The sequence below is a fragment of the Gorilla gorilla genome, chromosome 11, assembly GCF_029281585.2.
Source record: "Gorilla gorilla gorilla isolate KB3781 chromosome 11, NHGRI_mGorGor1-v2.1_pri, whole genome shotgun sequence".
Classification (NCBI taxonomy): Eukaryota; Metazoa; Chordata; class Mammalia; order Primates; family Hominidae; genus Gorilla; species Gorilla gorilla.
Genome location: NC_073235.2, coordinates 81342090 through 81368319, shown reverse-complemented (window position 1 = coordinate 81368319; position 26230 = coordinate 81342090). Strand labels below are relative to the sequence as shown.

Here is a 26230-nt window from a genome sequence, read left to right as displayed (position 1 = left end):
GGCATTTGGGGTGAGACCACACAGGGCAACTCAGAGGTGGGAGTGGGCACCTTTTATCTTGGCTTTTCTTTCTGAATTGTATTAATCATTTCCAAATTCCTTTTATTTAATAATGGCATTTTCTGCCATTTTCAGCTATGTTTCTTCTCTACGTGTTTGCCCATTTCCTTTCACAACCTTTGTTCTCTGTACCTTCTTTCCACAATGCCCTTTATTCAATTTATTTTTCTCATTCCAGGTTTCCATATTCTGCAGAAAACTTGGAGCCTACAGTATATAGGAAAGCTGGGCTTTTAAATGCCTTTTGAGCATATAATATTTCAAAGTCTAAAGCCTAGTCAAAATACAATTCATATTACCAATACACTGCTTTTGTAGAATTATGGAATTTAGTGTTGTTAAGAACTATTTCTTAATGATAAATGAGAAGAATCTCCTGATGTCTTGATTATATTCTTCACTGTCTCTACGTATTAAAATGCAAAATTAAATGTTTAAAATGTAACATCTGTGAAACATTATGTGCCAGGAATAAGATTACTCATAGTGGTTTCATATTTTCCTCGAATTAAACTTACCTGGGACTTCTGTGGTCCACAGGACACACCTCAGTGTTTTCCAGCTCTATAGTGGCATCGTCATCACTCCAGTGAGGTTACTTTACCTCTCGGTCATTTAGGATCTTGCCCTCATTTCATTACTAATTAAATTCATTTTTACAGAGTCATAAATTAATTATTTTGAGGTAAAATGACTGAAACCTGTACCTTGTTCTGAGCTCTTTTTAAACTCTGGGTAATTAAATTTAAGGGTTATCATGTTCATCTTTATTAATACAGTATGTGAAGGAAATGACTGAGGGGAAATGAAAGACATCAACTTCTTAAATAGTCTTAAGGATAGGTTGGAAAATTTAAGTGTTCATTCCGTCAACAATATTAGGAAACTTGTTAAGATATCTTTGGACTAGAGCTAGGGTCCATCTCAAAGTTCATGCATTGTTTTAGAGGCATTTTCGTTGTAGGAGCTCTCACGTCACTTTTCTTTGTCTCATGAGGCCAGCACAGATGGCTTCTTTTTTTTTTTATCACCAAGTATATTTGATTTCTAATTGTTGGTGATGACTTGGTTTTCATGTAATGAATACAGCCTTGAGCATTCATAATCATTGAGAACAAGGACCTTAGTGTTATATAAATATTTTACCCTATTGGATTAGTAAATGCTTTGTTAATTGGCTGATCCACATTTCTATTCAAAGAGCATCTTTAGATAAATGAAGTTTTTAAATAACATCCTAAGGAAAAGTCGTGGTAAACATACTGTGGCTTTGCCATAAGGTTTTCAAAATATCCTACAGAAATATTAAAAAGTAAGCCTTTAGAAAAGAAGACTAGACCTTGTTGCAAAAACCTGTAACTCATCTTTTCCCTCAGGACTGACAGACAAAACAAAAGAATATAATTTGTTTTTGCTTTCTGCTATGCCGAAATGATAGCTACTTAACTTCTGTTATCCTAAAGCTGATGCCTTTTACCAACACCTACCTAACATGAGAGCAGATCTGTTTTCAAATATTCTGTGTTCTATATTGGGGTGGAGTGAATTAACAGCTGGCTTGCTCTGTTCAGCTCTCAGGTGTCTGGCATCCATGAGATGATGGGGTGCATTAAGAGACGAGTGGATCATCTGACCGAACAGTGTTCAGCACACAAGGAATATGCTCTTAAGAAACAACAACTAACAGCCTCAGTGGAGGGTTACCTACGGAAGGTAGTTTCATAAACTAAAACTTAAATATCTAAGTTGGTGATAATAGATGATATGGTAGGGCAGTATGTGGGCATGGCAGGAGGACAGGGGCATGTCTCCTTAGGCTGCCCTTATGTACCACATTGGGTCCTTTAATTGAACTAAACAGAGTTGTAATTCACTGTTGTTCATCAACCATCCCTGACCCAGGTGGCCTGTCTGCACCTCTGGCCTGAAGGTATACACACAAAGGCAGTTCCCGCTTTGCACAGTACTGTGTTAACTGAACCAAGTACAGATGGGAATAGAGTGGATCTTTCATTTGCATGGTTCTGAGCATGGTTCAAATATGCACAAGTTTCTGTTACCATGGTACCATACAACACCAGGACTGTAGATAGGTAAATAGATTGATACATAGGCAGATCCCAAATATTATGAGTTTTAGGTTTTTCAAGGAATAAATTGCCATTATTATATTTTATTGAACTAGACCAGTGCAAGGCAACACAGTCATTCTGCATATAAACATACATGTGAAAATCCTCTCTGCAGAGTGAACATGATGGCTTGGTATGGAAGAATTTTACTTCCTGTTTCCAAAGGGGAATAAGACTAAGGAGCTACAATTTGACTAAATAAAAAAATTATTTATCTTTAGCAAAAACTGGTAATATCTCAGTGGCATTGATGCTAATGAATCTTGCTGCAGAGGCTTGGTCTCAAATTTTCAATGATGTTTTTGTTTGATACGGTGGACTTATATGCCTGAACTTACATGAATAGAATTAGTAGACTTCACTGGAGAAGGCATTAAATATCAATGTCTGTATTTAAATTGCCTCCTCACCTGTTATTAATCCAGAAACTGGTGGATTTTATCCTTGTTCTGGCGCCTGGGTTTAGGGAGTTTCCAAATATGGTGGCAGCTGTGGTGCTGCATTGCCTGGAGCTTGAGACCCAAGCTAATTTGGTGGCGGTGGAACAGTAGGACCTCAGCTGTTGCTGCTTGTCCTATTGCCAATTTGGAGCCAATTTGAGTCTGGGGAGTATGGACTAGAGTTAGAGCGAGGGGACAAAGCATGTAACTTGAATGGAACAGAACCCTTCAAGGGTCATTTTAGTCAGTGACTCATGTCCACTGAGGATCAAATCATAGTCCTCCAAGCTCATCAATTAAATGTCCTAAGTATGTCCCTGTGTTTTACTATAACATGTCCAGGGTTTGGTGCTCCCCCAGAGTCCCTCTTCCCAAAATACTGCAGTGCTCATGCTCTGGATCTTGCCTTTAAAACGTGCCTGTAAATTGGGTCCTATTCAACTCACAGATAAATTCATCTCTGTTGATGTGTTAGCAAGTGCATTAGCCTTCATAGGTCACATAGATAAGTTCTTAGAGGATGTGGATGATTGCTTATATCTAATAGCTGTTAATAAAAGAAATATCTTTCAACATATAGCATTTGTTGGTAGGCCACAAGTATTACCTCCTATGAAGAGCAGCGTTATTAAAACATGAAATTCTGAATATTTAAAACTATACTAGATTAATACTGATAAAATACATTTCAAGTATAACGAGAATCTATAAAATAATATTTATCTTCCTGACACATGTGCGTACATATATGCAAAAATATATTACTAAGACTGCCATATATTATTCACTCCTAAAGGTGGAAATGTCAATTCAGAAAATCAGTCCAGTACTTTCTAATGCAATGGATGTCGGTTCTACCCGTTCTGAATCAGAGAAGATTTTGAATAAATATCTGGAACTAGATATCCAAGCTAAGGTAAATAAAATGAGAATGATTATTATGGCTATAATTTTGTAAAGATAATTTTAAAAATATTTGATAGCTATAAACTTAATCCTAGCTCACTTGAGGTTTACAATTCTAAATTCGTATATAGCACATAATGACTTAAGAACTCATATTCTTATGTGTCTAAATTATATTTATATGTGCATTTATTAGAGCATTTGTGCTCACTGAAAGTCAGCATTATGGCTGGGTATTAAACACTCATTTGGTTCCCTTTTCTTGCCTGGGCAGTTTCTCAAAAAAAGCCTCATTTTGGGGGTGGCAGAGGAGGCAGGGACAGTGCTTCTCTGACTATTGGCAATTTTTTCTGCAAGAGCAAGTTAACAAAAAATTACCAGAAGCAATGTGCGTTATTGCAAGATTCCAAGGATATAAATAAAAACAACCTTGTTTGCTTACCTAACATTCAGACAGAAAGTGCCCCACCCCCACCACAGCACCTTCTCCAGCTCCCTCCTACCCCTTTCACTTGGCACTTGGCTCCAAACCTGCCCTGAAGTTTCTGTCTGCTCCAGCAAAGTTTAAGGAACATGAGTCAAGTGCCCTCCCCTGGTTCTCCCAGGTCAGCAGGAAGAGGCCTGTGACTCCAGTTCTCAGCAGAAGAGCCTCCTTCATGGACTGTGTCCCCACCGGAAACTCACAAACGCACCAATTTTTTTGTTAAATTGGGTATTTTTTATTTATTATTTAGAATACTTAGAACTTATGTCTGAACTCCATTTCATTTTTTAATTGTAAACATTTTAGAAATGGGGAGGAGATTACAAGGGAAGAAATTCCCTGCTTCCTTCCTTCCCAGAGTGCTGTCATGAAGCAGGGCCTCTAAATTAAAATTACCTTCATTCAATGTAGTACTTGGGAAGCATATTAATCACAAGTAGGGAAGCAATCTCTCATTGCTGCAGAGCTTTTTCTTTCATTTTGCTTGGTTTTTAGGTTGGTCTCAATGAAATTTTACATGGCTCTTTCTATGACATGCATAATCATCATGCCTACAATTTCTATTCATCCATTTAATCAGTGGTTGGAGTTCACATAACAGAAATTACACTCCGAAGAAAACATAGGAGAACATCCCTGAGCAAGTCAAAGTCACTGGTTTTTTAGGTTATTTAGGCCTGAGATGTAATATTTTCCCCACTGGCCCTTCTAGATAGAGATTTAAATAAGACTGCACTATTGATATGTCATCTTTTTGTAAATTAAAAACTAATAAATAAGTTTTATAAATTTGCCATCTCATATAATAAAATTAGTTTAGGAATTTGCTGGAGGTATTGTTAAATTTCAAATAGCTATCTCATGTATAATTAATTAATTTAAATTATTTAAAACATTTCTAACCTTTCATACCAAACAACCTTTCTTTTATTTGTGACACATAAAATAGAGTGCTCAAAATAAGTATAGCTGATAGAACCAAGAATAATTTGAAATGATTTTCATTCTAAAGTGCCCTTTTTTTTTTTTTTTTTTAGAATTTTGGAAGTTGTGTCTTTCTTTATTGAGGAGATTCTTGGTATAAGTTCAATTAGTGATCATAATTGATGGATATGCAGAAGATAATGAAATGTGAATGTTCATGATTCCCCTGTCAGTTTCTGACCTCCAGTGCTTTGCTTTTACAGGAGACATCACATGAATTAGAAGCAGCTGCAAAAACCATGATGGAGAAAAATGAATTTGTATCTGATGAAATGGTATCACTTTCCTCTAAAGCTAGATGGCTAGCAGAAGAATTAAACCTATTTGGCCAAAGCATTGACTATAGATTGCAAGTCCTGCAAACTTACGTGGCATTTCTGAAGTCATCAGAGGAGGTATGGTACTATGTGTTAACCTTCTTCAGCAAGGTGGCCACTGCCCTTGTCCTTGCTTTCTGTGGGGATATATGCTCTGCCTTGGTGGGTAGGTCCATATCCTCTACCCCTGTGTGTGGGCTCACTTATAGGCCCTGTATTCTTGTAAACCAAAGAGTGATTGCAGCAGTTCTCAATCTATAAAGGTTTAGTTAGCCAAGGTCGAGATATGCCTGGGAAAAAATTAAAATCCCAGGAGCACCTGTGACCTGCGCGTTTTCCAAAGGGGGGTTGGGGAACTTCAGTATTTAAAGGAGAAAGGGCAAGCACAAGGAAAGCAAAAAGGAGGGAGGATAGGCAGTGAGGCAGCTGGTTACATTCTTGTGAGGCTCTGATTAGCCTCAGCAAATCTACATTTTACATGTGAAAACCTACATTTTTACATGGGGAAAAAGTAAATTATGCATTGTTGCACACCTAGTAAATCTATATTTTACATAAGATAAAGTAAACATGTGAAAAGAGGGAGTAGAGGCTATGACATAAAGCTGTAAAGTTACAGTTTTCTGTTTGGAAACAAAAGCAAAGCAGTTTTTGTGTGTGTGATCCAGTTCCCAAGCTTAACTTTCCCTTGGTCATAGTGAGTTTGGGGTCCCGAGATTCTGGTTTTTATTTTTTATTTTTTTTCACATTCTTCAAGGCACCATACAAAGGCTCAAAAAATAAGTTGTTGTATTAAAAATCATACAAATTTGTGCATGTGGATACTGTGGTATATGCACAAATAAACAAACTGGTTATATTGGAATAATTTTTATTACATCCTACAAATATTTACAATATCCTAAACATACAACAAAATTATTTCAAAACAGTCATCTTCTAAACCATGGATCTTTTTGAATACCTTAGCAGTTAGTGTGGTTCATTTGAAATACACAGAATTGGAAATTACAGGCCTCTGGGTTCAGTCTCGAATCTGCCTTGTGTGATATGTCTTCATATGTTACCCCTCAGAGCTTCTTCTGAGGCCTTATTTTGTCTGGTTATACTAGATGACCTCTAATATTCCCTGTAGTACACTGGATTCCGTCTCAAAGGTCATTGCTTCTTGAAGCTGTCATCAGTAATAGAAAAGCCCTATTTTATTTTCCCACTTTATTTAACCCGAATCCTAGTAATCCCCATGCAAATGTAGATCACGCTCCTCTTCAGGCAGATGGGTGCTGGTTTAGTGGGAGGCAGAGCCAGTAGGGTTCACTCAGGGGTAGAGCCAACCCTAGATAAGTATGTGCTTGATTTTTTCCATCTTCTCACCTTTACCTTCTCAACACCTTCCTTCTTACCTCTCACCACCACTGTCCTGCCGGCACATCTCTCCTCTATCCAATTCCTTTATAATATTCTCAATTCACCACTGCATCCTTTTCTACATTTTTACTCAACTGTTTGTCCTTTCTGACTTCTTTTTAGCTTTTTCTCTTTATTTTCTTTTTTCTTAATTTTTGATTTTTGTGGATACATAGGTATATATATTTATGAGATGATTTGATGCAGGCATGCAATGTGTAATAATCACATCATGGAGAATGGTGTATTCATCCCCTCAGGCATTTATCCTTTGTGTTCTTTTTAGTTCTTCACCCTAAACTCTTGTGGTTTGGCAAGTTCCAAACTATTCCCAACTGACAGAATTATCTTGTTGATGAATATTATAATGCAGGACATGAAATGGTAGAGAAGCTACAAAGAAGTGCTTGCTTTCTGCATCTTCATTGCCGAAAATGAACCTCCTCAGCTTTCATTTAAGCATCAACTTTGATCCACTCTGGCCTTTGGACCAGGAGGCTTAGCTTTGCAAACAACAATTTAATCAAAACATTTTAGCTTCCTGCTTTCTATTTTCTGCTAAATCTGTTTTCCTACCTGGCAGAGTCTTCCATCCTTCCAATCCTGGCAATGCTCCCCGTACATTACTTCACTCCTCCTCTGGCTTTCCTTTCTTCCTCACCAGCTAATGGTTACTCATTTCCTTTCCATCCTCCATCCCCTCAACTCCCTGCCCTCCACCCTGACTAACCCTGCCAACTCCCAATACGAGATCAGTCCAATACTCTGTTTACTCAGCCTTTCCTTCCAAGCTACCAGACGCTCCAGTGGAAAATCATACAATTGTGCTGATTGGCCCCGTTACAAATGCACGGGCCTCTGCTTCAGCTGGGTCTCCCATATGCTCCCTAGTTGGCTCCCATTTGGTAGCAATTCTCAAGCATCTCACCTTAGTTTCTATCCCTAAATCTCATCCAATGTTCTTAACTCATACGTCACTGAAAAAAAAAATGAAGCCATTGAGAATAATGGCCTTGACTTCCAAACTTGTTGACATATTCACCTGTCCTCCATGGGTTCCAATAAACTAAAGTCTTTGCTCCTGTTCAGCACAAATCTGTGATTAGTTCTTTCCTGAATATTCCTACGTCCTTCAGCATCTAGCTCCAGCAATCATCTTCTAATTTTTATTTTTTTAAATTTTATTTATTATTATTATTATTTCAGACAGAGTTTCGCTCTTGTTGCCCAGGCTGGAGTGCAATGGCGCGATTTTGGCTCACTGCAACCTCTACCTTCCAGGTTCAAGTGATTCTCCTGCCTCAGCCAGGAGTAGCTGGGATTACAAGCACGCACCACCACACCCGGCTAATTTTTGTATTTTTAGTAGAGAGGGGTTTCTCCATGTTGGTCAGACTGGTCTCGAACTCCCAACCTCAGGTGATCCACCCACCTTGGCCTTTCAAAATGCTAGGATTACAGGTGTGAGTTCCCACGCCTGGCCATCCTCTAATTTTTAACAGGTTTCTTTTCCATTGCTTCTTTCCCTTTGTTCTACAGTGATGTCCTTATAGTCTTGCCCTCACCAAGGCTACCACTCCATCATTTTATTTCCCTTCAAATGTAGACTGGTGTGTGTGTGTGTGTGTGTGTGTGTGTGTGTGTGTGTGTGAGACAGGGTCTCACTCTGTCACCCAGGCTGGAGTGCAGTGGCATGATCACAGCTCACTGCAGCCTCGACTTCCCCAGGCTCAGGTGATCCTCCCACCTCGGCCTCCCAGGTAGCTGGGACTACAGGTACATGCCACCAAGCCCAGCTAATTTTTTTGTATTTTTTTTGTAGAAGTGGGGTTTCTTCATGATGCCCAGGCTCAAATTTGGACTCTTGAAATGGGAAGAAGATATTCCCCACCTCTACTTGCTCATCCTGTCCTTGTCCCACTGCAATTCGCTTTATTTCTGTTTCAACCCTTCCACTTGCGACCTCTTCACTCCATTAAAAACATTCTTTTAAGCTACCTACTGGTTGACAAATTAAGTGGTATATTTTCAGTCTTCATCCTCTTAATCTTTCTGCAGTATTTATTTGACACAGTTACCCACTCTCACCTCCTTTGGGTTTCTTTTTTGAAAGAACAGATTTACTAAGGTAAAATTTACATAGCATAAAACTCACATATTTCATAATGCAATGATTTTTCCTATATTTATAGAATCATGCAACCACCATAGCACTCCAGTTTTAGTATATGTCCATCATCCCCAGAAGAGCACTGGCATACATTTTTAGTCAGTCCTGGCTCCCACCCCCAGCCTCAGGCGAGTACTGACTACTTTCTGTGTCTCTAGGTTTGCCTTTTCTGGATATTTCACGTAAGTGGAATAATCCTGTCTACTTCTTTGTCTGTTCCTTCTCCTTTCTCCTAATTCACTTTCCTTTTTTGTTCTTAAAGCGTGGTGGGTCATAGAATTCTTGGCTGTGCCCTCTCTTTTGCACATTGTACCCACTTTTTCTACAAAAACCACATTCCCACCTATGGTTTCTTCACCAATAACTCAAAAGTGGTTCCTCAGCCCCAACTGTCATGAGCTCCAAACCAATGCTTTCAGTTAGCTATGTATCCTGTAGGCTCCTCCAACTCAGCAAAACAAAGCTGGTGTCTTTTCCTCAAATATGCTTTTCCTTCTGTATTTTGGCATTGGGTTAATGACTCCACCATCCTTTCAGGAATCCTATGTAGAAGCTTCTATGTCTCTTTTAATCACTTTCTCAGTGAGCATTTACTTTGTACTAGGTACTGTGCTTTTCATTCCTGATTTTATTTAATTCTTATAACACCCTACGTTTTAGTTACTATGATCCCCATTTTGTAAATGTGGGAAACTGAGGCTCTGAGGGGTGAGGTGTGCAAGATCAAGCACTAGCAAACATCAAAGCTGAAGTTTAATCCCCAATTCTTTCCCTTTTGTTTTTTCTATTTCAAAGGCCATGCTCTCCCATATCTGTTTATTGAGCCAACCTAAAAGATTTCTGAACTCCCCTTTCTCGGCACTTGTACCATCACTTCCTCGGTTCAGGCTGTCATCATCTCTTATCCAGCTTAATGACGTCATCTTCTGCCTGCTCAATTTGCCTCCTATATTTCCCCCTTCACACTCCCCTTCTTTTTGCAGCCAAAACAAAAGCCATTCTAAGGCAAATCTGATCACATTACCTCCTGAAATTCAGGTAATTTGACAAGTGTAATAAAGCAATTGCAAATAACTTTTATCACAAATGAATAAAGTCTTAAAGTTTATCATTAATTCACCTAAATCAACTAGTACAGAGTTAAGGGAATTTCTATAATAATATCGTTCTCATTTGCATTCAAGGAGGCTTTTTTGAACAGTTGGAAAAGAAGGATGAATTAAAGTTTATGTTTTGAGAATTGCACATAACTGACTGCCCATAATATTGACACCCAGCCTATAATGGATGATCTTATTGAAGCCCTGATGATTGCCATGCTGATTCCGACTCATCTATCAGTAGTTTCAACCTAATGAGAATGTATCTCAGTTATATTGGTTACAGCAGGAAACAAGTTGAAACCTGCTGGCCGGTTTTATCCCAGCACGAATATCCCTCTGTCTCTTTATTACCATTCAGCTTGTGCAACCTGTATTTCACTCACACTAAGATCATGTATTGTCCTCTGAATCAGCGAGTGTCTTCACAGCTAGTGTTTCACACTTTTACACAAGTTATCCCTCCCATCTGGGATCCCCTTTGACGCCTTCTCACTGTGGACAATTTCTCAAGACACAGATCAAACGTCACTTCCTTTGGGAAGCTCTTCCCTATTTACTCCATATAGAGTTGGTGGTCTCTCCTCAGTGTGCCCATAATATTGTCTGTATATGTGTCTTCGTGTTGTAATAATTTGATTATGGCTCTCTTTCTCCTAGAGCTATTTTTGAGTACCCCCCAAAATAGTTAATTATTACTAGGGCATCTTAGAAGGCTCCATGGAGGAAGTAGCATTTTAACTGCTCATGAAGGATAAATAAGAGAAGAAAATTGAGGAAAGATCATTCTGGGCTGAGGGAACAAGCATCAGCAAAACATAGAGGCATGTATAAATGGAATATGGAAATGAGGAGAGAGCTTCTGTTTCTGAGAGCTATTTGCAATCTCTCCTATGAAGTTCAGTTAAATTAAGAAAAATGTGAAAATCTTTAAAATATAGTGACTAACCATTGCCTGAAATTTCTTACCCTGTTTAGATTGCTCTTGGGAGTTACAAGCTATTTAAGTCTGGTCCTGTCAGCCATTAGTATTATTGAAAATGCATACAAACTTGTGTCAAATAATTTCTACTATTTCTACATCATCCAATTACATATTAATCTGTAGGTCTACAAACACATTTGATTTTATATAAACTCGGGTCAAGGGGAGTGATTTAAAATGATCTAATATTGCTTACATTGGTTAGCAAATGAGAAAATATAATTCCAGGGAGGCATAGTAATTTACCTTAATAAGAGATTAGCTCTTGAAGGCAGTTTAATATTATACTTTGGCAGAAAATTAGTAATTATTTATACTTTTTTATTCTGGTTTATTGCTGATTAGAAGTAAATTGTGATTTACTAATAATCTTTCACTGGCCTGTATTTCTTACTGATTTGTATCGTCTGATTCTATGTATGCATCTTTCTTCTGAATTATAAAACTTGGCTTTAAATGAAACCACACAGGTTTTTGACATAAATTGTCCCAAATTGAAAAACATACAAACACAGAATTTATAAATATGATTTTGGCTTCAATAATTAGTTTTTATGCTTATTAAACCTGTCAGCTCAGTGTTCTACCCAAACAATCAACAATCCAAATAGATTTTTTGAATCTTTTCAATAAGTTGAAAATATTCAATAATTATTTAAATAATTCTGAAAATGGGCTGGGGTTGGCAGCTTATGCCCGTAATCCCAGCACTTTGACAGGCCAAGACAGGAGGATCTCTTGAGCCCAGGAGTCCGAGACCAACCTGGGCAACATAGCAAGACCTCGTCTCTACCAAAAAAAAAAAAAAAAAAAAAAAAATTAGCCAGGCCTGGTGCCAGGTGCCTATAGTCTGTAGTTTTTAGCTATTAATACTTGGAAGATGAGGAGAGAGGATCGCTTGACCCCAAGAGTTTGGGGCTGCAGTGAGCTATGGTGGTGCCACTGCACTCCAGCCTGTGTGACAGAGCAAAGGACCTTATCTCTAAAAATTAATTAATTAATTAATTAATTAATTAATTAAATATGTTTGAAAATTAAAAATTCAGAAAATGTAGTTTTAGGTTTTATATAGGTTTTTATTGGAATCTACTGTTCTTTTTCTTTACAAAAAATGTGTTTAAGTGTTCTTAACTCTCTTTTTTCTTTTTTAGGTAGAGATGCAGTTTCAGAGCTTAAAAGAATTTTATGAAACCGAAATCCCTCAGAAGGAGCAGGGTGATGCTAAAGCCAAGCATTGTTCTGACTCGACTGAGAAGCAGTGGCAGCTATTTTTAAAGAAGAGTTTTATAACACAAGATCTAGGGCTTGAGTTCCTTAATTTAATAAATATGGTAAGAATGGCATTAAATGGATCACACCTTCTGCAGGGATTACTCATCAAAGTCAAAATAATAATTTCAAAGGTTCAGCTGTCTATTAATCAGCAGTTCTCTCCTAGGGAGTTCTCTTTAGCTTCGTTCAACCTAGACCAGTCCTGAAGCCCAACATTTAAATGCTTGCTTGGCCTAGAACTTTGGTTAGTTTATAACAGGAAGGCTGTTTTAACTATTAAGAAGAAAGTGACTGTAATCCAAATGCAACATTGTTATTATTAAATAGAGTCCTCAGAGGTCCACCCAAAAGTTCTGTGTTATTTTGAAAGCACACAACAAGGTCCTTTCAAAATTTCTAGGGGCTAAAGACAACTTCTAAGATGAATCTTCTTTTGAAGAGTTTCTTACCATAGCAGATCTCTTTGTAGTGAAGATCCATTGCATTTAGAAAAATACCCTAACCTTTAACTGTCTTGAGTTATATCTGTAAAATATTTTAGAATCCTTATATCCACCCATAACCCATATAAAATTCCCTGTAGGATACTTAAAAGATAGTCCACTTCTCTTTCAATACCTCAAGTATTTTCCTAATGAAACTGCTCATTTCATTGTTGGAGAATGCCAGCTGCTAGAAACCTTTTTTTTTTTAATGTTAAATATATCTGTTTCCGTATCTACTCCTAATCATCTGTAGCTACACAGGGACAAAAAGTATTCATATTTAATTTCTCTTACACATGAAAGTCCTTACAACATTAAAAACAGTTGCTATGTCTGAGTTTTTTCTGCAGCATTAAAAATCCTTTCCATCATTTATGAAGGAGCTTTATTTTTCTTTCTATGCTGATCCCCCCTTCTCAGGATTTTCTATGGTTTGTCAAGATCATTCATTAAATGTAACCAAAAAGTGAACTACAGGTGCAACACAGAGTACAATAAACTGGACATTATTATTCACTAATGAGACCTACAATTATGCTAACATTTTTAGCTGTAGTTTCACTTTGCTGGTACATATTAAGCTTGTGATAGAACAAAATTCTCATTATATTTTTATTGCAGCTTCTGTCAAACCATGTCTCTCGCATATTATACCTGTGTCAGCCATTTACCTTTTTTATACAAATGTGGGCCTTTATATTTTTTCTTATTTAATTTTATTTTGTTAGTCTTCACACATGATCCCATCTTGCTAAACTAATTTGAACCTATCTAGTATATTAGCCATCTGTCTTGGGTTTAATTCTGTAGATATGACAAGTAAGCTTTCTATGGCAGCAATTAGTTCTTAAATATAAATGCCTAAAGGGCAGATTGGCATTCCAGTTCATGAAGCAGTCTATTGATTAAACCAGTTTTTAAAATAATCATGAATGCTCCCAATAGTACTTCATTCAGCCACTACTTCATAATCTTTGTATTAAGTCTATAATGGGAGACTTTCTCAAATAAACTGCTCAAAAGAAGGTTTACCTACCTAGTATCCTATCAATGACATAGACAATTTGACATAAATCAGGTTGGCTCCTAGCGATCAAGGCATTCTTTCCAAAATGCTCACAACGTGCTTGATAAGTAATGAACTTATTGCACTGATTTTCAGTGTGAAGCTTACCAATCTGTAAATTGTGTAGTCCATCCTTTCCTCCTTTTGAAAATCAGGGCGTTTTCTGTTCTCTAATTTTATGGCTCTTCTAGTTTCTGTAGATTTTCAAAGATAACTGACAGCTGCAATTTTCTCTGTACCTGGGATGTGATTAATCTCAGTCTGGAGCCTGAATTCATTTGGAAGAGTTAGGTTCTAACTACCCTCATCTACTTGGAGCTGCAATTTTCTCTTTATCTTGTTTCAACTTTTGTTGTTTGAAGACCATTCTTGATAAACCTACTTGGAAATAAAATATGCATTAGCTGATTCTAATTTATTCAACATGATTCTTAAGCACTAAAGAAAACTTGCTAAGCAATTTGCCCATGTTCCTATGTGATCTAGGTGCTTTACTGCAAAAAAATAAGAAAAATTGTTTTTTGTTTAGAACATTTAGAACATGTATTATCTATCTATCTATCTCTCTGTCTCTCTCTCACACTTTTACGTGGTTCAATCAGTCTTCTTCCATCTGTTGATTATGTATGTTTCTGATTTACCTAAGGGAATTCAAATACTATCAAACTGCGTAATTTTGTCTACTTTTTTATTACTAACTTCATTTCAGAAATTTTAGTTCTGGAATCTACAGTCGGTACTTTTATTTATTAAATTACTGATGAAATTCTGTTTCTTGTCTGCTCTTTTCCCATCTTTCCAATACTTTCTTGAACTATATTAACCCTAGGCACTTAAAGTGTTCATCGGCTAGCTACAACATTTGGATCTGGAGCTCTTTCTTTCTTTCTTTCCTTTCTTTTCTTTTTTTTTTTTTTTTAGATGGAGTCTCGCTCTGTCACCCAGACTGGAGTGCAGTGGTGCGATCTCAGCTCCGTTTAACCTCCAGCTCCTGGGTTCAAGCGATTCTCATGCCTCAGTCCCCCGATTAGCTGGAATTACAGGTGTCCGCCACCATGCCCGGCTAATACTTGTGTTTTTAGTAGAGACGAGGTTTCACCATGTTGACCAGGCTGGTCTCAAACTCCTGACTTCAAGTGATCTGCCCACCTCCGCCTCCCAAAGTGCTGGGATTACAGGCATGAACCACAGCGCCCGGCCGATCTGGAGCTCTTTCTGTTGTCTAATTTTTCTCTTGGTTTCCAGTCCTGTAGTCCTGTTTCTTGGCAGAACTAGCGAATATTTATCAAATGCCAGACATTATGTATAAAAAATTGGAGGATCAGCAGATGGTGTTTTCTTCTTCTAGAAAGGGTCACCCTTCTTTCTCCAGGCAGGCGTTGGTGGGCAATCACTCAAGCCAATCAGAAGCTGGCAGAGTTGTGTTTGCAGTGTAGTCCTGTCCCCTCAGGCTCCCAGGGTTTTGTATTGAGAGCCAAGTGCTTTCTCTGAGGTCTCTGCCCCTGGCAGGTCACAAACTCCAATCTTTGTTTGGGTAGTCTGCTGAAAAACTCCACTCTGCTTTTCAGAGGCCTTTTGCTTAGGTTTTTTAATCCACTGCCCGATATACCCCTGGTATTTTGTCAACATCTTTAAAAGAAGATCATTGTGCTTGAAGCCCTCCAAGTGTCTGCCAAAATCTCTGGTGTTTTCTCGGCTCCAGGGAAGTCTCGATTATCAGTTTCCTGTCTGCACAGAATTGGGAAATCCCCCTGGGATGATAGGTGAGCTCACCCCTGTCAGGTTCTTCCCTCTCTGGAGTCAGCCTCTCTAGTTCCGGTTGTCCGACCAGTTGTCTGCTTCCTTCAAATGGATTCCTTCTGCATTTTACCCAGCTTTTCTAGGTATTCTAAGCAAAAGCACTGCTCTGCCACTGGCTACCCCATTCTACTCAGAAGTCCTTTGTTACTTATTTAGAATGTTTAAGATTGTATAGTCAGATTTTTGTTTTTAAAGATCTGCAACAATAACTTATTCCAAATTATATTTTGTATCTATATCTAAATAAACCTAGGTTATCATAATATTCAATGCCCACTTAGATCTCCCAGAAATAGCATATATTTTACTACTGTGCTTTGGCGGTCTTTTATCTTGATGTCATAAACACGGTCACTCTACCCTAAGGTCTTTACCACTATCATATGATAAATAAGTTCCTTCTTATTGATAAAATTAAAGCCCACGTACTAAGGAAATTTATTGGTTAGCAACATTTGGAGAGATGAAATTGCTGGTAAAGTAAGTAAAACAATTTTTTTTATTCTTATATTTTTTGGACCACTAGGCTTTTAAACAAACATTGTTGAATCATGGTGACTACTTTGCTTGCTAAGAAGGCAGAGGCCAGCTGGTATATTCAGTTGAGTGTTCTGTTCTTTATTGGGTTGTCGTGGCTCATATTTTCAAGCCAGAAATAGAAAAAATTTCAGTTCATTTAAAAATCATTAAGATCAGAGAAACTGATTCAGGCCCAAATTATGGCAGACATCTTGATGAAAGTGCTAATTTATTAATTTATAATGGCCAATACCAAGAATGCTATCTGGGATACAGCCTTCCTATTATCAAGGTATCTGAAAAGCAAGACATCAGAAAACCATTCATGGTGCATGAATATAAATGAAAAATGAATGCTTTAGTGGCCTGTTTAGACTGGATTATGGCAAACATTTTCCATGTCCTACACAGAAGTAAAATGAGTACTGTGTTTACTAATTAGACCTCAGGCAAATTATTCAATCTTCTTGAGTGGCCAAAATATTCGTCTGCCAAATACATGATCACTTTTCACAGATCCTACTAGCTAGACATCTACGAATCCTACTTTAGCTCTCCTTTCTCTAGACCTCACTCAGACCACCATATCCTTCTGATTAAAGTTGTCATTGGCATGCTGCAGTTTCAAAATTTATATTAAATTATATAATACATTACATTCTGGTTAATCATTTCTTTAAAATATGTGAAAGATAATTTTATTTATAATATGATAAAAGTATAATTTGGGGTGAATTCTGCTGTAGTTGTCTAATATCTTTCATAATTTATTATGTATCATTATTAATAATGAGGGAATATAACATTTTATTACTAGATTCTTAAGTTCATGTGAGAAATCTCATTTAGGACCTACAGATATATATATTTTTGGAGTTGCCACTATAATGTGTAAAATAACATAAAACTATAAGTGTGCAATATCAATATCATTTAAAATAATTTTAAAATAAAATGGCCTATCTTTAAAATATCCTGTTAAGTATTTATGATACTGTCAATTGCTGTCATTGAGATGATAGAAATTTGAAGATTTATTGAGAAAGCCTGGCTATTAAAGTAAAAAACATAATAATTGTTTTGCCAAATGAATGTTCCTGTGCATTTTTTAAATGTTTCTACAGAAATAAAGCACGCATAGTCTTACTCTTTGCTCTTATTATCATTTTACCTCTAATTGAATTTCCCCTTGTTTCAAACCATTTTTTAAAAGATTTCAAACCAGTCAAGCAGAACATCTGAAAGTTGGGAAGTGAAATCTTTGATTTTAGATACTGTGCTTCCGGTGTATGATGTAGTTCTGAATACAGAGATACAGACTCATTTCAGTTCTCACAAAATGGAGGAACTTGAGAAACAGCAAAGGACATTTAAAATAATTGCAATGTATACAATGGAATAGTTTAAAGAAAAAACAAAACAGTCCAGAACAATCCGTCCCCTCCTATGCCTTGATACTGATATTTTGACGTATTCCAATGAGCGTGTTAAAATAAAAGATGGAGTATACTTAAAATGCGTATAGGTATATGCATTTTTTAATCTTCACTTCAAAAATTATGTATCCCCTGCTCATTAAATAATCTTTCAAACCCCAGGAAATAACCAGACCCTAGGTAGGAATTCAAACACCCCTTGGGTCTTGAAGAACTCAGGACCGGATGTCTAAGCACAGCGTGTGGTTCCGAGAGCTGAACTGTGCCTCTGCGCAGGGTTTTCGGACTTGCTTGGATGTCAGAACCATCTTCTGCTTTGGTTGTGATAAAGAATTTGCCTCGTAAAATAGTTATATACAACAAAAAGCTGTATCTCTTGGGAAAGAAAAGCTATTATATGAATTATTAATTTAACAGGCAAAAGAGAACGAGATATTAGATGTGAAAAATGAAGTGTACCTCATGAAGAACACCATGGAAAACCAGAAAGCAGAACGGGAAGAACTTAGCCTCCTTCGGCTGGCATGGCAGCTTAAAGCCACGGAAAGCAAGCCTGGAAAACAGCAGTGGGCGGCATTCAAAGAGCAACTTAAAAAGGTGAGGCAAGGAACAATGGGATGTGAAAAGGAATGAAATTCTGGCACAGGCTAACATGAGCGAACCTTGAAAACACTAGCTAAGTGAAATAAGCCAAACACAAAAGGATAAATATCGTGTGATTCCACTTATAAATGAGGTCCCTGTAGTCAAACTCATGGAGGCAGAAAGTAGAATGTAGGTTACCAGGGACTGGGAGAGAGGGAGGGAATGGGGAGCTGTTTAATGGGTACAGAGTTTCTGTTTGGGATGATAAACAAGTTCTGGAGATGGATGGTGGTGTTGTTGATTGCACATTGATGTGAATGTATTAAATATCATGCCTCTGAACTGTACACCCCAAAATGGTAAACATGGTAACTTTTGTTATGTGTATTTTACCACAATAAAACCAAAAAAGGCAGCAGAAACCAAGGGCCTTACTCCTTGGTGGTTTAGAACCCTGAGCTCATGCCACATCCTGAGTGTTTTCATGGGGTTTGAAAAATTTGATCACACTCTGCGTCATACCTAGAATGATCAAATTTGCTGGAGATGTCAAAGAAAATGCATGTGTAACTGTCCAATATTTATTTCAGACTTCTCACAACTTAAAACTTCTTCAGGAAGCACTTATGCCTGTGTCTGCACTTGACCTCGGAGGGAGCCTCCAGTTCATTTTAGATCTACGACAAAAATGGAATGACATGAAGCCTCAGTTCCAGGTGAAGAAATATATTGCTGGATTTGGGTGAATGGAAAAAATACTTAAAACTGTTTGGTTGCAGTTTACCTGATTAATTGTAACAGGCTGGTGAATTTCTATTTTTTTAAACAAAAGTATTGCTTGTCTAAAAATCCACTGTAGAGACATTTTTCTTACTTTTTTCCTGCATTCTTTTGAATTTGATGATATACCAGCATTAGGGCTACAAAATGTCCTAAATAGATTTTTATATTAGATTTTTAAAATTCACATGGCTAATTAAACTAGTAATATATTTATCCTATATTTTCACCCTAATTCTTTTCCTGGGGAGTGCAGAGGTGTTTTAAATTGAGACATCTCAGAACAAGGATGGGCAACCTCAGACCCAGAGGCTCTGCTGCCCTGGGTCCCTGAGGTGACCACTGTTATGTCACTGTCCTCACCCACCAGCACCCCAGGCACGTGCCATCACCCCAGGAATTTTGCTGTGCCCTCCACTCCACCTTTCAGGATATGAGCAATAAAACCATGAGTCATGTTCCTGACCCTGACTGCTTAACACAGTCCCTATTTCCCCACCTCCTACCTCTCCAAAATGTGACACAACTGCCAAAAATTGCCAGCTGCTAGTCACATTATACTTCTGCCTGGATTCTTATGCTTTACTGCAAAATTTAGATACCTGTGTTTCTAGCTGTCACTGCTTCATAAATCTGGGCTTCAAAGAATCCCAGAATCAGAATATTGAAGTTTCCTTTAGGGAATATCTAATTGTAGGTTCCTTTAAGACAAAAACCAATGTAGGTATAACCACCACGCCTGCTACACACAAACACACCCACCATTGTAATCCACAGCAAACTCTTTTAAAACTCTCAGCAAATGTGTCTGGCCTATATTAGGCTCTTTAATACACCCTGTGTTATCTGCTTATATGCATTTTGTTTGTGTGCACGTTTGCATGTACGTGTAAGTTCCTCTAAATCAGGACCATTGTCACACTTCTTTAGCCCTGTCACTGTGATGCACATATATTTATTTGATGCCCAAATGCTTGAACTTGAAGACCCTTTTTAGGTCACTCTTCTGAAAATTATCTCCTTAGTCTAAATCATTTCCATTACTTTTACCTTTCATACAAAAGATCTACACTTGAAATTATAGTAGCATTCTCTATCTTTCTCTCACTGTCTTTTTTTTTTTTTTTTTTTTTGAGACAGAGTCTTACTCTGTTGCCCAGGCTGGAGTGCAGTAGCACAATTTTATCTTGCTGCAGCCTCTGCCTCCCAGGTTCAAGTGATTCTCGTGTCTCAGCCTCTGGGGTAGCTGGGATTACAGGTGTGTGCCACTACGCCCAGCTAATTTTTGTATTTTTGGTAGAGACAGGGTTCTGCCATGTTGGCCAGGCTGGTCTTGGACTCCTGCCTTCAGGTGGTCCACCCTCCTTGGCCTCCCAAAGTGCTGGGATTACAGGCATGAGCCACCATGCCCAGCCTATAGTAGCATTCTCTTTAAAGTATGCCCCCTTTGCAAATTCTATTCCAGAATCTGGATTATCTGAGCAATGCTGGGTGAAAGGCAAGGCAGTTTATCCCTCCCTACATGTGATGGCTATTTGTGGATCATGGGATGACCGCTTTTGAAGCAGTCTATCTACTATGCTGTTCAGCTGGTGGTTCATTCTGATCATTCTTTTATCACAGAGCACAAGTTATTCCCCTGATATATTTTTACACCCATCTTCTCATGGTGTTTTTACCATACTACCTGATTCTAGTCTGTATTAAATATCAGAGATAATCGTGGGGCTGCATAAAATATCTAAAATACATTTACTTAACAGATGAATAGAATATTTGGTGTGCCATGGAAATGTATGACTTTGTTTTTCCACCTAGCTTTGAAACCTTTGTTGCATTGCTCATGCTATTTTTTTTTGTAAATTTCTCAGGTGAATATAGAAAAACATATCTCTATCATCCAGCACAATGCCCAAATATTTTGGAGGGTGGGGGCATTCATAATAAGTATTTGTTAATAAATGAAAGAGTGATTCATTGTTTAGACCTTTATATTGTCAGTTGTAAAGTAAAAAAGTTCTTTAATAGCAAGATTTTTTTATTGCTTTCAATATTTTAGCAATTGAATGATGAGGTTCAGTACATTATGAAAGAATCAGAGGAGTTAACTGGCAAAGGAGCCCCTGTAAAAGAAAAGTCTCAACAACTGAAGGACCTTATTCACTTCCATCAAAAACAGAAAGAGAGAATCCAGGATTACGAGGATATCCTGTACAAGGTGGTCCAGTTCCATCAAGTCAAGGAAGAGGTAAGGCTTAGAAGGGATGTCTGAAAAATCCTGAGTTTTAAACTATGCAATTAAAAATGAATTATTATATAATAAATAAAGGCCAAATTGTGTCTTCTAGTATCAGAAGTTTACACAATCTGGCCCCTATCTTTTCTCTCACTATGTTCCTATTCTTCCTTTTGTTCCAGCCAAACTGAGCTCTTTGTCCCTCAGAGATGATGCACACATCCCTAACTCCAACCCTTGACTCTCAGGCTGCCATTATTTGACAAGTCTGTCTTTCTCCTCCCTCTTATCTAAATCCTATACCTCCTTCCAACAATCCTACCTCACTTGGAATGATTTCTCTCTCTTCAAAAATCCTACAGCTCATTGTGTATTCCACATATCTTGCATTTTACTATCTTGATTCTTAATTACTTTTTGATAAACATAGCTTCCCGCCCACCCCCTCCCCCCCAGCCCCAATTCAATTCTAGGCTCTTTGAGGGCGAAAACCAAGTTAGATTTTTTTTTTTTTTTTTTTTTTTGCACTTCAAGTACCTGACATCATGGAGTGCTATTTGTTGGTGGCATTTTTACAAAAACTTCATAGTTATGGTCTCTATTAACATAAGATGGAGGAATATTAATTAATATCCCTTTAAAATAGCCTCTAAATTTACTCAGAGCACAGACCTAGATCTTGCTAAGGTTTTGGGTCATGACCAAAAAGACTGTTTCCTTCTTTAATGGAACTGACAACGTTAGCAGTTCAATTTTACCACCATTGGATTTGCAGCATTCTAACATTTATTTGGCTAATGCCAACAGTTTAAAGATGGGCTTGGCAGCATTTCAACCAGCTAGCAAAATGTGCTATAGAAATTAGGCTTAAAAAAAAAATCTGTCTTCACATAAAACCCAGGTTAATTGTTAATGCCCTAAATTGTAGCTGGGACGTCTCATCAGATCAAGAGAGCTGGAGTTTGTAGAGCAGCCGAAGGAACTGGGTGATGCCCATGATGTGCAGATTCACCTCCGGTGCTCTCAGGAAAAGCAAGCCCGTGTAGACCATCTCCACAGACTGGCCCTTTCCTTAGGAGTAGACATCATCTCATCAGTGCAGCGGCCTGTAAGCATCTAATAACACTATCATTTAGACTCAGTTCTAGCTGGGGCTTGGGCTAGCATATGAAAGAAACCAGGCAGATTGCTTAGTATATGTTAAATTTAAAAATAAATTAAACCATTGGGGTAGTTATTTGTGATTCGTTTCTACCCTCTGACAAAAGAAAAAATTTTAAGTAGAAAATCTGAATGTAAAAGTCTTGTTGAATAACTCTATTTTCATGAAAAAAATTTTTTAAAGAGTATTTATATAGTAGATCTGTATAGTCCAGTGTGGCAGTCACTTTTTTGCCTTTGATGTGTGCCTAATGCAACTAAAAAACTAAAGTTTTAATTTTATTTAACTTGCATTAATTTAAATATAAATTTAAAAATTGATCTTCAGTATAGTTATGGGACAACTTTTAAGTATGTTGGGAGCAATTTGGGTATGGGAATCAACTTTCGAAACTGTAAATTTAAAAAATTAAAATACAGATCAAATATTTCTGATCGAAATTTAGCAACAAATGAGGAAGCTCAAAGTATGAAATACACACCAGATTTCAAAGAGGTATTATGAAAAGCAATCACATTAGTATTTTTTATATTACTTACATGTTAAAATGGTGATATTTGGACATAGTTGGTTATTGTATTATAAAAATTAATTTTGCTCTATCTTTTTATTTGATTTTTTGATATGACTACTAGACAATTTTAAATTATTTGTGTGGTTCACATTTTGTTGGCCAGTGCTGTTTTAGCATTGCAGATCTGGAAGACCATCTAGATCTTAGAGTTCATCCAGGCCAGAGCTATCATTTTATGGATGAAGAATTTGAGGCAAACAGAAATTCCCACCTTACCCATAAAAGCCCAGAATGGAGGAGTCCAAGCCTCCTGATTCTAGCCAGGGCTGGTTGGATTTGTTTGATGCCACTATCGGACTTCAAAAGAGAGGCCTAAAAGAGAAGGAAATATTCCCAGATCAAATTTTCATCAATAATACGCTGGACATTGATTCTTTAAAAAAATTCCTTCTTTAGCCTGGGCACATTGGCTAACGCCTGTAATCCCAGCACTTTAGGAGGCCGAGAAGTTCAAGTCCAGCCTGGCCAACATGGCGAAACTCCGTCTCTACTAAAAATACAAAAATTAGCCAGGCGTGGTATTACGTGCCTGTAATCCCAATTACTTGGGAGGCTGAGGCAGAAGAATCGCTTGAACCCAGGAGGCGGAGGTTGCAGTGAGTTGAGATCCAGCAATTGCACTCCAGCCTGGGCGACAGAGTAAATAAGACTCCATCTCAAAAAAACAAAACAAAACAAAAAAACAAAAACAACAACAACAAAACAAAACAAAAAAATCCTTTTCCAGATTTCTAACTTGAGGGGAGAAAAGATTATGTTTACTCTAACAATAGGTATAACATTAATAAAATCATAATGGCCCATTTTATTTTAAAATACATGTAAGATATCCACTAAACTATATGAAATGCAGTGAATCTAAAATATGTATTTTTAAACTGAAAGATATAGAAATACAAATTATCTGTTGTTGTTAATGGAATTGGTTTTTTGCCAGGAAAGAGCTTTCTTTTTAAAGAGTTTATTTTATTAGTACATTTATTTTTAAAAGAAAAAGAAAGCAAGAAGTCTCACTTTGTGCAAATAATGTAAATTGTTCTCCAATCCTCTTCTGGCCTTGGCCCTGGCAGCCCCACTGTGCTGAGCTGAGATTGGAGCACTTGCATAATGAACCTGAGGTTAGGCTCAAGTTGACAGGAAAATTACAGTGCAGAAATCAAATGTTTCTAATGCATATTTTATGCCTTTTGAAGTAAAAATTATACCCTATAATGAATGGCATCTCTGAGGAGTTGGGTGTGATGAGCGAATCTTCAACACTAGAGATTCGAGCTGGGAAATGTCTTTTCCATAATGTTGGGTGTCTGGCTTCTTTCTGAAATAATTATGTTCAAATATGTTTAAGGTAAAATAAATCAGGAACCTATTTCTTTTTTTAAAAAGTGTCATTTATGAGTTTCATAATTCAGGTAAATAGCCTACTCGTCTTATTGCTGTTTCGTCCTTTCTCTCTGTTACCACCATTTGTCTCTTTTAGCACTGCTCTAATGTTTCTGCAAAGAACCTACAGCAGCAGCTGGAGCTCCTTGAGGAGGACAGCATGAAGTGGCGTGCCAAAGCTGAGGAGTATGAACGGACCCTGTCCCGTAGTGTGGAGTACTACGCCATGAGAGACGAGATAAATGAGGTGGGGGGGGAGGGGTGAGAACTGGCACATTGCCAAAAAGCTGTTTGAACCTAAAGCATGTGTCTAAATGTCCACGTTTGTGCACACTCCCACACACACGCAAACACACAATGAATCAGGAGACTTTCTTCTCACTTATTTCTTTTAATCCACTGAGCAGTGACCTCAGGGATCTGGAAGTTTGAGTAAACTTCAAGCTCTCAAATTTGTTGAAGTCAGTATGATGTCAATGCATAGAAAAACCTATAATTAAGTAGTACAGTTTTTTTGGTTGCTTTTGTTTATTTGTTTTTTGCTTCCCCCTTCTCCCTCAAACCTGTATAGCAGTCATTTGCTTCAGTGGATACAGCTTTTTCAGGACCCAGAGGAAGGGGTGACATTGACCAGTTCCTTGCAGCCAACTCCAGCCTGCTGAGATTCTATTTAAGGGTCATTGACTCATGGTGAATCAATGGTGCCAGGGGCCAGGGAGCAGACACTTTGCTTTGGAGGCTACGAAGTATTAGCACTGAGGTCAAGTGGCTGGTTTCATATTTACTCAAACTGACTGGCTTTTCTGGCAAAACAACTCTTCAAGAAAAAAGAAATAACAGATCAAAGTGATCTTCTACATCCATGCACCTCCACATGCTTAATTCTATCTCCTCCCCCTCAACTGTAACAAATCCACAACACCTAGATATTCACTAAATCACAACCACCACCTGCTCCTAGCTAAGCTTTCCATTGAAAGGCTTACTTGTTCTGGGAGAAAACAACTCACAGATTGGGATAGCAATGGTTCTCATTCTTGACTGGGAAGTGATAGCAGAACACAAGGGTACACATAATTCTAGATTTATCTCCATTTAGAGCAAAATGTTTCTGAGCCCATTAAGCCATAAGTCCGTTGGGAAAGAAGGTGGTGGAAAAGGAGGCAGTAAACTTTCTTCACTTTCTGTTTATGCCCAGTTTACATCAACTAGACCCAGCAAGTATCAAATATTATCCAACAACATTAAAGCACAGAAATAAGTATAAATAACTCAACTTTAATGGTGGCCTGGCTCTGAAGTGGCCCTTCCTGTAGGCCACACATTTACAGACCACAGGCAGGTGCAGGATGGACCATGGCTGGAAGGAAAACCAGAGGGGAAGAGAGCAAGAGTGGCCACTTGGATTCTGTTAAACACTAGGGAAGCAGGAACTGACATCTGATAATGATGTTCATTTCAGCAGTGTGCTACAGGACTGTAGAGTTTCAGCTCATAATTTGTGTTCCAGGGAGTTACTTTTGGCTAGAGAGGCGTCGACTCTTCGGGGTTGAACCGGTAGTGTAATTTGCCCTCTACGTGATAGAATGGCCACTTCCAGTTCCTATGCTGCTGCTTACACGTCAATCACGTCTTGTTAAGGAAAACCATCAGAGCACATTGGTCTCCCCAAGGCTACAAAATGTGGATTCGTGGTTATGGAAACTATTCCTTTACAGTCTTTCCTTAAAGTGATCTTCTTTATTCCTCTTTCTCTCTTCTTTCCTCCCCTCCCCCTTTCTTCCCGTTTTCCCTCCTTCTCTTCCTCCTCCTCTACTGCTATTTGTAAACCTTTGTCTTGCCAAAATCCTCCCTCTTTGCAGTGATGGTTGGGCTCTACATTTGCTAAAGCGCAAGTGGAGCAGGCTGAGGGGTTTTCCCAGCCCCCTCTGGCTCCATTTCTAGCTCCCT

The 26230-nt window shown here is 37.9% G+C and overlaps 1 protein-coding gene across 4 annotated transcripts in view; it reads left to right on the top strand.

Moving 5' to 3' along the window:
- The window catches only part of CCDC141 (coiled-coil domain containing 141), a 219622-nt gene that overhangs the window by 155477 nt on the left and 37915 nt on the right, over positions 1-26230 (top strand). For all 4 annotated transcript variants that reach the window (XM_019021976.4, XM_055380321.2, XM_055380322.2 and 1 more), the window contains 9 exons: positions 1632-1773; positions 3429-3548; positions 5210-5401; positions 12137-12316; positions 17981-18160; positions 18739-18864; positions 20988-21176; positions 22093-22272; positions 24378-24527. In XM_019021976.4, coding sequence (XP_018877521.3) covers positions 1632-1773; positions 3429-3548; positions 5210-5401; positions 12137-12316; positions 17981-18160; positions 18739-18864; positions 20988-21176; positions 22093-22272; positions 24378-24527 — 1459 coding nt within the window. The remainder of the gene's footprint in view (positions 1-1631; positions 1774-3428; positions 3549-5209; positions 5402-12136; positions 12317-17980; positions 18161-18738; positions 18865-20987; positions 21177-22092; positions 22273-24377; positions 24528-26230) is intronic.